Here is a 12,761-nt window from a genome sequence, read left to right on the forward strand (position 1 = left end):
CGGTTTTGGTTTCCCAGTTGCTGGCAGCGGCCAGAATTATTATTGCTCATAATTGGAAAAATCCAGAAGGGCCCCTGATTCAGATATGGTGGGTAAACATTTGGGAAATAATAATGGTGGCAATAGTTATGGGCTTGAGTATAGCATGATGCCCCTGGAGTCCTCCAGTTGTATATTCTGTAAGGCGCAGCATCAAAGTGAGACTCTGAAACATTTTGTGAATTTGTGCATGCACTAGAAGGGAAACACATTTTTTTTTCTGAAAGTTTCCAAACTTGTTCAGTTTGAGTGAATGGGACGCCATCTGGCAGAGTTGTTTGGCGGGGCATGCGACTTCGACAGTACTGGCTGTCGTTGGTTTTCCGAATTGTTTGAAGCTGGAGCTACCATATTATGATAAAGCTCTGTAGGGAGTTTGTTTTTATATGGGTTGTTTAATTTTTGTATTTACTGATTTAGGAATTTTGTTGTTGTATCTGGATGAATTTGCGCTATATTTATTGTCTTATGGACGTGTAATATCGATGAAATGTTTGAGTCTTATGAATTATGAATTTATATATCGCAAGGTTGTATGTTGAATTTTAGATATGATCAATGTTATTTGTTTGTTTATGAATTTGAGAAATGTTAAAGGTTATTTTGCAAATCATATGACATTAAACAAAATATCCACAGAGAAAGATGCTTGTCAGATTCATTGGAACCAACCAGTGTATTAAAAACACCAGTGTATTAAAAACATGTATACTTAGGAAAGTGCTCTAGAGCATGTTAGTGCATGCTATTTACAGTATAGAATACCAAAGGCTCCATATATGAATCAGCAGGTCAATTTAAGACATAGGGCCTCATTACAAGTTTGCCGGTCTGGAAACAACGGTGCCGGTAAGCTCACTGCCACCCTTGTTTCTGAACCGGCAAACTACGAGTCTGCCTGCCATGGCCGATGTGCCTGACAGGTCTGACCCTGCTGGGTACAGCGGCCACGGTAGGCAGACGTGTCACAGAAGCATCGGCACCGTTGCTAATGGTGCTGGTGCTCCTGTGTCCCCAATCCCATAGAGTCCGATAATGAGCTGGTGGCACCAGGAAGTCAGGTGCTGGTAAATTTTCTGAGTCAGGCAGCACCGGCAGGGTTACCGCTAGACTCAGAATGAGGCCTATAGTAGACTTTCAAATTGATGTTACCTTATAGTTAATTATTCATAAAGGAGAACCAGTTGAATTGGTCATTGAGACGTATTGAATGTGACCTTGTTCTCTATGTCCATTGTTGTTCTGTTAAGGCAAGTGTGTGAGGGGTTGTAGTAAGGAGACAGACACAGTTTTGCTTGTTCCACAATGCTTTATTTAAATAATTAAAGGGATTGGAAGAATGCTTCACTAGCTCCAACTCTATGAGGGGTTTCCCTGCTTCAACAATACTAACTAATGAGTCAGTCCTTGTCAGAATGTCCAAAATAATATCCACAAGCCTGTGTCCAAAAACCTATTCTTACCCTCACACTCTATATCCTACAAAGTCTACTACAGGGAGATTTTTGAAAAGTCTCTTGCCTGCTCTTGCAATCTTCCATAGTACCGGTGTACCAAGTTCCAACATAGAAAGTAATATCTTAAATGTCCCAAAACAATAAACAGTGCCACCAACTCTGTGTGGTGGTGTTGGGATTTGTTGGGGTTGAGGACCTGATTTCCTTCCCGTGGTGATTAGTATTCACATGCCACGGGGGAATATCCACTTCCCCATGTCTTGCTTGTGGACAACAATAATGTAACGTTACCTGAACGTGTTTTGTAATGGTCTACTAGATTATAGAAATGCTGAAACAAAGTACTAATTTCCTCTTAGTACTGGGACAAGGAAGAGATTTTAATGATCCTCACATGTGTACCAATTGTCCTCGTTTGTATCTGTTCCCTCCTTTTAAGTGGATGTGTTCGCCTGGCCACCCCCCTAATCATACATTTACATTCTTCCTTTATGACCCGTCATCATGTATTGGTTTATCCATACAATACCAAGTTTCCTGCTGCCCCCAACCGGTACATGCGTTTCTTGGCTACTGGGTGGTCTGTCGGGTTGTCCGCAGGAAACCTGTCCATTTTCTTATTGCTCTGCTATCATGCTCCTGTAGTAAATGCTTTTGATGTTCAGCTTGCCGAGGTGCTTTCCTTCACTCTGGCAGTGTTGATGGTTTTGCCAGAAGCTTTCTCTCTGCAGTAACACAGCTTGATAAAAAAGGACGCCCTCCAGGGTCCTTCGGTCTCTCAGCTGACTCCGAGACTAGCAACTCGTTCCACGGTTACGGGCGCCCACTGCCAAGGGACAGCTGTTTGTTCAGCACTGCAGATAATACTTTCCGCCTGAAGGCATCTCACCTCGTCTGCTGCTTGCCACGGTTTCCATGTTGGTTGGCAAGCGCTGGCCGCATCCCTGTCTTGCTGTTCGGAACACTCCTGCATTCCAACCACAACTTGGTTTGCATTCTGTGTGGGCGGCAGGGCTCTGCCGTAGTTCCCTGGAGCTTGCAGCAGCTTCATTCAACTGTTCCTTTTGTTGGGACTGGAAAGGTGGGCTTTGCTTCCTTTCAGAAATCCTGCAGCTACACCATGCAAAGAGGTTTTTGTGGCAACGGCTGCTCGGTCTTCCACATGAGACTCCCACAGACCCCTTTTGCGTGCAGACCGGTCTCATATTTCTCATTCTGCATGGATCTCTGGACAGTGTTGCAATAATTTAATTACTAGAACAAAGAGGAGACTAAGGGGAGTTTGGCAACCTACAGGAATAATCCCCCTGTCATATAACACAAACACAATAGTATTCCAAAGGTTGTCTATTGTAGAGCAAAAGAGGTAAAACAGGCCAACTACAGACTCATTACCTTATCTGGGTTAGTGTTTATATATTCATTAAACCTTCATACACTGTTATTTCAACATACTAAAAGTTTTTATTCATTATTATAATAATTTAATTGCCTGCAAATTCTATTTCTTTCATGTTCCTTCTCCTGATTTAAACAGTCATGACTTTTCCTGCTGTCACTGCCGCTCCACGTTCTATCGTTGTTCTCCAGTTTACTCCATCACTATGATGATCACCGCCACTGCTACTGCTACTAGAACAATAGTAAATGTTCTCTACTCCTCCTTTTATAAGAAGAGTGTCTCTTGTAACTAGACAACTAGAACGTTGTTGACACTTCTCCAGCACCTCTCTGTAGGGCCTTCTCGTCGCAGTGCGATTAGAATAATTCTTCATAGGACTTTCAAGGTATTGTGCCCCACTGACTTCCAAATGCAAAACAGTTTCAGCCTTGTCTGCTTTACTCACATGTTCATATAGCCATTTGCCAAATCAACCTCATCTCTTTTGCAGATTCCTGCTCCCTTGCACTTTACAATATTACTGATGTACTTTGCAGAATTCTCATTTTGTTTGATCAGTAGTACCTACTACCATATGCATGCCAATACCAAATGCATGCTCTTTTTTGTTGCTCACTGTGTCTACTGGTCTTGTTCTTCTAACATTTTGTTATTAATGTAGTTATAACTGTGTTATGGTTTTCACTGTTTGCTCTGCTTTTAACTGTGAAGCAAACCATACTGGACCTCTGATGCCTAGTATATGTTTTGTAGATTACATCATTTTCTCTCAGCCGCAGCAAATGATGACCATGAAAATAAAATGACAGCAGTGCATAGTATAGATGCCAGTAACATAACATATTAATGGCATATCTTCTTTTAGATATAATTGTATGGATTAGCACACGTGCAACTATTTGATTTTTGCAGAATGATAGAAACATACAGACACCTGGATATTTTTTCAAACACCTAGTCACATTCTGGTACTCACATTTCTGACATGTCATCCTTTGTAGCACCTGCATGCAAGTTTGCTGGAAGCACTCTACAGAAACCGATCGAATCTTGAGACCATATTCAGGATCATAGACAGCGACAATTCAGGTCAGTTCTTTGGACTCTGTTCGCAAACTGTATCCTTACCATGAACGGATGTTTGGTATGTGAGAATGTTTGCCTTTCTCTTAGAACAAGGTTGTGACCATGCAAGAATGGTCTTTTTATTTTTAGATAGTTTTTCATTAATTAGATGCTAAGGGAACTACCCCTTAAAGCCATATAAATCAAACAAAGCGGACAAATCATTCACCAACCTTCCAGGGGGTAGGAAATGTCTATGGGTCGAGGGAGAGGCCCACAGTAAATGCCAAAACAAATTACTACTATACCCTCCCCCCAACCAACTCCTCCTTTTCGAACATTTAAGTGCACTTATACAGCCTTTGAGGTATTTCAGAGTCACATAATCCCGATTTCTTCCCCAACTGGCCTCTGCAAGCCCGCCACCCAGGTACCTCTGTATTATAGTGTATGTACCCTCCACTGAGCTTCACCACACACCAGGCAAACTCTACAGCAATCGAGTCTCTATCATAAGTGGTGTTCTGTTGGTACAGCATCAAGGTGCACCAGACATTATGCAATTGTCTTTAAGTCAACCTGTTTCCGTTTTGCCTACTCTTGCTTCTAAGGAACCCTTTGTCACCCACCTAGTAAATCGTCAAATGTTGATGTCTTGTTCAAAGCTCTACACCTGGACTGGCTCCAGGCCTCCATAGAGGGAACCACACTCCTTTATCGTGATCGCAAGAATTCCATTTGGCTTCCTCAGCAAGTGTGCAAGCGATTACAAAATGACTGTGACCTCTAGTAAAATCATGGGTATCTTGGGCCCTCATGCATGAGACCTCCTGTACAATGAGCTCAGACACATCTCTTGCTCCTCAGAAACCAAATTATTGTCCAGTATGGTCACAGTGATACTGCAGAGTCCATTGGCACATAGGTAATCAGGATTCTAATCTTCATTTATCTAAGCTCTGGAACCCTGCTTTGCATCCAAGATGGAGTCCCATATCGCTGCTTTATCATACTACCCCCCACAGTTCACTGCACCTTCCACAGGGTTTGAACACCATCTACACACTTGAATGGCCATCTACAAAGCTCTATTTCAAGCTAAAGCACAGTGTCTCTAATAGATAAGCCACAATCACCATCTTCTCCTTTTGCCAACCATTAGCACAATGTTAGCCATCAATGGGTTCCCGGTGCACCACCAGTCCCCTTATTGATTCCAGATCCTTGGAGAAAACCTCCTTTCCTCTGGGAAGCACAGGTGGCCCTCAAAATTGAACCTGTGTGTTGCTTGAGTGGGAACATTCTTCCCAATTGGTCATTGTCCCTGTCCCACCAGCATGTTCTTACTCATTAAATGTTCTAGTTTCTGGGCAGAATGAGTAGGGAACAGATCAGAAAATAAATCAAAACAGTAGCGATTGGCAGATGTGTACATGAGACAGAAGGAGAGACTGCTAATGTGGTCCTTTATCTTCCAAGTGCACTGCTCTGCACCTTGAATTTATATAATTATACTGCCTGCTTCACATTAGTCTTCATGTAAGATGTAACGCATATAACAGCATGAAAATGCTACCACTTTCAATCATGTGCAATTCCTCACAAAGCTTGCAAGCAAAGCTTCTGGTATTGTGTAATGGTGCTCTTGAAGAACAGCCACACTCAGGCGGGGGCATTCCCTCATTGGTATGCGGGCAGAGCATTCTCAATGCAGATGAGGAAGTCCTGATTGCACCGCCACATATCTCAGTAAAGAACATGCGGCAGAGGCAGCCTTATCCTTCTAAGGGAGTGTCTAGAGCAGCAGTTGTTAGGACACCCAGTACCCAACATACATATTTGCACATAAGGTAGTGTACACATGCAGAAGCTGGGTAACAGTTTATCATGTAGTTTACCTTTTAAAACTGTAAGTGATCATGGGGAACCCCTCTTCCTATCATCCATCGGTCCATTGACACATCTCACCTTATAAGTATAATGGGAAGAGGGAAAGTATGGTGTAGACTTACATTTTGCTGAAAATAAATTCATGTTAGCAGCAACGGGGCTACACCTTCAGAAAATACCCCAGCCAATTTGTTCAGTTATAAAGTGTTAACCCGTTTTTGTTTGGCAGACTGTGGGATGCCTCTTAGTTCTCTGCTGTGAAGGCTTCACAGCACCCCACAAAGACCGGACATAACACTAGGGGGCAGGGTGGGAACTGGTGCTCCAAAGGAAGCTCTTCCACTCCAATGGGAAAGTCACTCTAGGAGGGTATCTATTGGAGTCTTTTTGATGTTGGGCAGATACGAGAGAGTGGCGGTGGGGAGGGAAGTATAATGTAGCTAAGAGAGGAATTGTACCCAGGAGAAGGTTCCCATCATCTTGAAAATACTTAAGCCACACTTCCTTTGTGCCCCCACTCTTAATGTCTTGCAGATAAGGCACTCTTGCAGCTGACATCTCAAGGCAAAACTCTTGTTACAGCATCAAGGATTGGTCCCTTAATGGGTGCACCCTCTTTGCCCCTCCCTTAATTGAATCATCTTGGAAGAACTTTTTTTTTTTTTTAAGGATTACGCTGGATTCTTGTTGGAGTAAAGACTGCCCAAAGTCCCCAACCATGGGGGGGGGGGGGCGGTGAAGATAAGGATTTTCAAGGAGGAAGAAAGGCCCTATCCACTTCAAGGAAACATTTGCCGTGGCCTGCTGTTGGAAAAGGCCAGCCTGCTGATTGGACACTGGTGCCCAGGACTGTGAAGTGGAAAACATGCAATTGGTCTCTGATCAGCATTCCTGGCTGGAAAGTGCAGAAAATAGACTTGTCTTTTCTCAGAAACCTGGGGAAGGGTCTCACAGCACCTCAAGGGAGACAGTATATCACCTGACAGTGGGTCTGTTCCCAGAGTCTTGTTCTTTGAGTCCTAGTGATAATTAAGACCACATTTTATACAGGCAGATTCATGAACTTGCTACAAAGATGATTTGCCTACATACACACTCTTCATTGCAAAAGTGCCCCTTTTCTCAAAAAGTCTGCACTATCTGTATATTTACCTACATGGTTGGGTTTCTAGTGCTTTTAATGGGTTTGTCTTGTTAGTGTCATTTCATTTTTTTTGTATGCCCTTGCTTAGACAAAAGATCCAGAGAGAGCTAAAAGAGAAATTAATGTATGTAGGGTTGCGAGAGTGGGGACCCCACGAGGGGGGTACAGAACCTGAGACCACAGGGAGTGGCTGGAACCAAAGGAGTTCAGAATCAGCCAGCGAGAGGCCTGACCCACTAAAGACATTTGAAGGCCTTTTGTTGCAACCCGAACAAAATCACAGGGCGCAAAGGGGTTCCGAATAAGGCTGGGAGAGGCCTGACCAACTAAGTACATTTGTTGAACCCCAATGACAGGGCCCAAGGCCTAGACACATTTCTTTCTCTGTATGTCACGGGCAAGAGCCCTTTGAGAACTGATACATGGTTGAACTGTTGAAAGGGCAAAGACCCTCGAATTATGACCTGACATTCAGTTGAGACAATACAGTGTGGGTCAAAAGCCAGCCTGTCGGGCAGAAGCCCTTATCCATTGTGTCTATCATTCACTTTCTTTATAGTGCTAGGCTAGCATCAGGCTCTGTAGATTTCTGAACAGTTGACGGCTTTACTTTGTACAACCTCCTGATGTGCACCCTTTTAAACTCTTTCCTTTTTTGTAGAATAGGGAATAGATTTTTAGAGCAGTGGTTTTATACATGAATAAAGGTTTGTCTTCACCTCATCATGAGTTGCCCGCCTCCCGATTCTGACTTACTTCAAAACTCTGGATGCCCCTTTATTCTAAAGTCTACGTCCTCTGTGTTTCTGTGGTTTCCCTTACCTGGGTTGGACCCAATAGTGTTTTTATTTTTTAGTTGTGTGCATGCTTTTGGTTTACAGATCCTATTTTTATAGAATCTTGGTGTCCATTTTGGTGCTGCCATACTATTGTATGAATTGCTTCTGTACCCACTCACAACCTTCCTGAAGAATATAGCGTACCCCTGGCCCGCATTCCCAAAAGAGGCATACCTGCGTAGCTGTGCCGGTTTCACCTTTATAATTGACAACACTGCTGGTTTAGTAGTAGGGTGGGGCTGTATAGGTGCTTTCAATATACTCTTATGTCAGAACCCTAACACTTACATAGAAAACAAAGGGGCCACACTACTAGCTGCATTTGTTTCCCAGTAGGACACTAACACCAATGTCACTCAATATAAAGACATCAGAGAAATGTATACTGCTCAAGCAAGTGAAAGTGCCAGCAGTGATACTATTTTTGCTTGTGGTGTTGTAAAATAGATTCAGTTATTCTACTACCTCCGTAACATCAGAGTCGGGTGTATAAATAAGGAATTTATAATGTGAAATATGTAGCATATAATACATTTTGTCTTACCAGTAATAACTATTTATTGACAAAGAATATTAAGTAAATGAACAGTCTTGACTGTATTGTCGCTGACACAGCCATGTGTTTCGCTCACTAGGCTTTGTCAAATAAATTCAGTACAATTATCCTAAAATATTAGCCTGGACAATGATAGTTTGTAAAATGGGGAGAGTCTAAGGAATTAGAAGGGGAGGGGAAAAGAATCTAACCTCAAGTCCATTAATGTTCGTTCCATCTATAGATTCTAATTGTACACATATTATGCTGCTGGCTTATTATTATTGTAGCCTGATAATATCAATATAATGGCATCATACATTTGCTTAATGCAATGACAATGAATAGTTAACGTAATGTAGGCTAATGAAAGGAGAGATTAGGAATGGCAAACAACTAGTGGATATTTACATGGAAGAATTACAATGTATTTCCAATACAAAAAAACTATTTATGATATCAAGTCAACGTAAATCTCAACATATTCATTTATCTGACAAAATACATCTCCTATTCAATTCTCTCCCTCGCACACAATCATTCATACTCAATTTATATTTCTCCAGATTCAACAAACGTTTCCACATATGAAGCCTAGTAGCAAATGTTATTCACAACATATTTGTACACCCCTTTTTTGTAATGGTGTGTCAATCTGTGATACAACAGATCATTTTTAGTCGACATGTGTTTCAGTTGGCTGTGTTGGCCGTAAACTTTGGCCCTTTCTTATCCCAACCTTCTTCAGGGCGGAAGCTGGGTACAGGTTATGTCTCACTTCGGGGTACAAGGAGTAGGAGACATCTATATAATCAATCAAAACAACAGCAGCCTATTACCACCATGTCAAGTTCTTGCCATCCTTATTTCTTCAACATTGGCACAATTAATTTGTGCATATAACTTTTGAATCGTCGTATAAACTGCACTCGCCTCCAACTTTTATCTTGGAGGGAGTCCAAAATGGTGACCCAGATCCCAAATGCTCAGACGTATGGAAAACTTCCCAGCCGAGCCTGTGGGGAGAAACAAAAGGATGAGGACAGAATATCAAGAAATCCTATCTTTTCCTATATTGGCCACTTCACCAGAGTTCCCCCCTCTGTAAGTAGGTGAAAAAACACTACTCACTGTAATACACATAAGAAGCACTTCTAAATGTTCAATGCTGCAGAAGTAATAAATTGCGTCACATGACCCGGAACCAATCACCAAGTCATCTCTCAAATCACTGTGTCTGTGGCGGATTCTTGCCGGCATATGTTTCGTCTTATTCATGGTCCTAATGTAAATAAACAGTAAATTCGAAAACATCAGGCATGCCTAGGTGTGGGTCATTGTATGGTATGTTAATTCATCACACTCATTAGCTAATCTGTTCACTAATGCCTCCAACAATAGTGGTGTTCCGTTTGCCTATCCCCATGCAACTTGCCCGCGGGACAACATCCACAGCATTAGGAGTCACACAAAAGCCTGGCATGCCTAAGTCTAGAACAATGATACGCGGCCCGCTCGGCTCTAACACATATATGGATTGGATGTGCGTGTTCAGGCAATTCCTATAGCCTGCGTTTCATCCCAAATCATGCAGAGATCATCACTCCCTCAATTTCTTACTGTGGAGTGTCTTCTCACACTAAAGTCAATTCGTTTCTCGAGCGTCTTGCATTCTTCCCTTCAGACCCGTTGATATGTTTTAACAGCATAAACATAGAAATAGGACTAGGTTTTATGCCGTATTATTCGATCCTCTTCTCTAACAACGGAACTAATAATGTTAATTAATTAGTCAAACTCATATGACAGGCTCTGCTTCTGGACGGCCATATAGAGATGACATAGATGGATAAAATAATGCATTATCTCAGATGTTCGTCGAAATTGCAACTACCCACCAGTCTCAGGTGCTGGTTGGATATGTAGTTCCTCACTGTATCTCAGCACCAAACAGTAAATGCATAGTCATATATAAATGCTACTCAGTGTGGTGACCCGCCTTAGGGAAAAATGGGCAAATAGAGATCACAGACCCATCTCTCTATAATTAGTTGGGTCAATCCCCTTGTGACGATATTTATTTCGTGAGATGACCATTGTGTCATTAGTTAAGACCTAAAGACTTTCGTTACCGCCTTATCAGATGAATATGGCCCCTGTGGCAAACCAATTGCAGGGTCCTTTTTACTCCTGTGGGAGCGACAGCCATGTCTCTGATTGACACAGGGAACCCTGTGCTTACACCGGAGTCTAATATGTCCAATATACTAACTGTTAATCATGTTGTTCCATTCGACTGCAACATTCAAACCATGTCGCACTGTGTCCAGTGAATAAATCCATCACTGTTTAATGTTATGTAGGATCATGGCCAGGTCCCCTCCACTGGCCTGTGGTTTCACGGTCTGTAGTACAAACCACCTCAGATCTTTGTCTGTGTGTCCTAGTTTTGTGAAGTATTCCACCTGCGGTTTATCTGCTACTTTGGTTCCGATACATGATCTATGTTCAGAGATCCTCTGCTGTATTTGCCTGGTGGTCTGGCATACATAGATAAGGTTACATGGGCAAAGTATCATATAGATGTCATTTTTGGTAAGGCGGTTCGAGTGTTGTTTCAATTGCTGGTCCATATGTTCATGTTTGAACTGGTGTTTAGTTTACGTATATGGGCACGCAGCACAATTAACGCATTTGTAGTGCCCAGTCACTGGAGGTAAGCCCCATTGATTAAGGACTGTCTGATCTCTGTCAATATCCCCATGTGTATGCACCAAGCTTTGTGTTAGATTGCTGTTCCGTTTGAACGCAAACATATGTTTGCGAGACAGGCTCCCTGGTTGTATTACAACAAGGTGCCAGTTCTAGTTAAGAATCCTTTTTATCCGATTGTTGATAGGGTTAAAGGTAGTCAGCAGATCAATCTGTCATTGGTAGTTTTCTCACACAGGGTTAGACAGACATGCCTGTGTGTGTTGGCAGCTTTTTTAAGTTTGTCCTTAACGATTTTCTTGGGATAGCCCCTCTCGGTCAACCTATCTTTCAGGTGATCGACATGTAAATCAAAGTCTTGTTTTTCCGTGCAGTTACATCTGATCCTTAGAAATTGGCCATATGGGAGGTTCTGTTTTAGGCCCACCAGGTGGAAACTTGAGAAGAGTAGGAGAGAGTTTCTATCTGTTGGTTTGGACATAGATCATGTATCAGAACCAAAGTAGCAGATAAACCACTTGTGGAACACTTCACAAAACTAGGAAACACAGACAAAGAACTGAGGTGGTTTGTACTACAGATCATGAAACCACAGGCCCGCAGAGGGGACCTGGCCATGATCCTACATAGAATTGAACAGCGATGGATCTATTCACTGGGCACAGTACAACATGGTTAGAATGTTGCAGTCGAATGGAACAACCTGATTAACAGCTAGTAGATTGGACATATTAGACTCAGGTGTAAGCACATGGTTCCCTGTGTCAATGGTTTGTGTAGTATGCCCCAGTAGAACTAATCAGAGACATGGCTGTCACTCCCGCAGGAGTGAAAAGGACCCTGCAATAGGTTTGCCATAGTGGCCATATTCATCCGGGAAGGCAGTATAGAAAGTCATTAGGTCTTAACTAATGACATGATGGTCATCTCATGAAAGAAATATCTTTAAAAGGGGATTGACCCAACTAATTATAGAAATATGGGTCTGTGATATTTATTTACCCATTTTTTCCCTAATGTGGGTCACCACATTGAGTAGCATTTGCAAATGGCTATGCATTTACTGTTTGGTGCTGAGACACGGTGAGGGACTACATGTCCCACCAGCACCTGAGACTGGTGGGTAGTTGCAATTTTGACGAAAATCCAAGATAATTGATTATTTTATCCATCTATGTCATCTCTATATGGCCTTCCAGATGCAGGGTCGGTCATATATGAGTTTGACTAATTAACATTATTAGTTCCGTTGTTATAGAGGAGGATCAAATAATACGGAATAAAACCTAGTCATTCATCTATGTCTATGGTGTTACAACATATCACCGGGTCTGAAGGGCAGAATGCGAGATGCTCGAGACACAAGTTGACTTTAGCGCGAGAACACGCACCACAGTAAAAAATTGACATAGTGATGATCTCTGCATGATTGGGGATGAAACGCGGGCTATAAGAGTTGCCTGAACACACACACATCCAATCCGTATATGTGTTGGAGTCGAGCGGGCCACGTATCATTGTTTTACACTCGGGCACGCCAGGCTTCTTTGTAACCCCGAATGCTGGGGATGTTGTCCCGCGAGCAAGTTGCACGGGGATAGGTAAACAGAACACCACTATTGTTGGAGGCATTAGTCAACAGATTAGCTAATGTGTGGGATGAATTAACATGCCATAC

General features: G+C 42.4%; 1 protein-coding gene across 10 annotated transcripts in view; it reads left to right on the forward strand.

Moving 5' to 3' along the window:
- The window catches only part of PPEF2 (protein phosphatase with EF-hand domain 2), a 703,213-nt gene that overhangs the window by 652,907 nt on the left and 37,545 nt on the right, over window positions 1-12,761 (forward strand). For all 10 annotated transcript variants that reach the window (XM_069626300.1, XM_069626309.1, XM_069626302.1 and 7 more), the window contains one exon: window positions 3,900-3,987. In XM_069626300.1, coding sequence (XP_069482401.1) covers window positions 3,900-3,987 — 88 coding nt within the window. The remainder of the gene's footprint in view (window positions 1-3,899; window positions 3,988-12,761) is intronic.

Source organism: Ambystoma mexicanum, chromosome 6p (genome assembly GCF_040938575.1).
Source record: "Ambystoma mexicanum isolate Mex_15411 chromosome 6p, UKY_AmexF1_1, whole genome shotgun sequence".
Taxonomy (NCBI): Eukaryota; Metazoa; Chordata; class Amphibia; order Caudata; family Ambystomatidae; genus Ambystoma; species Ambystoma mexicanum.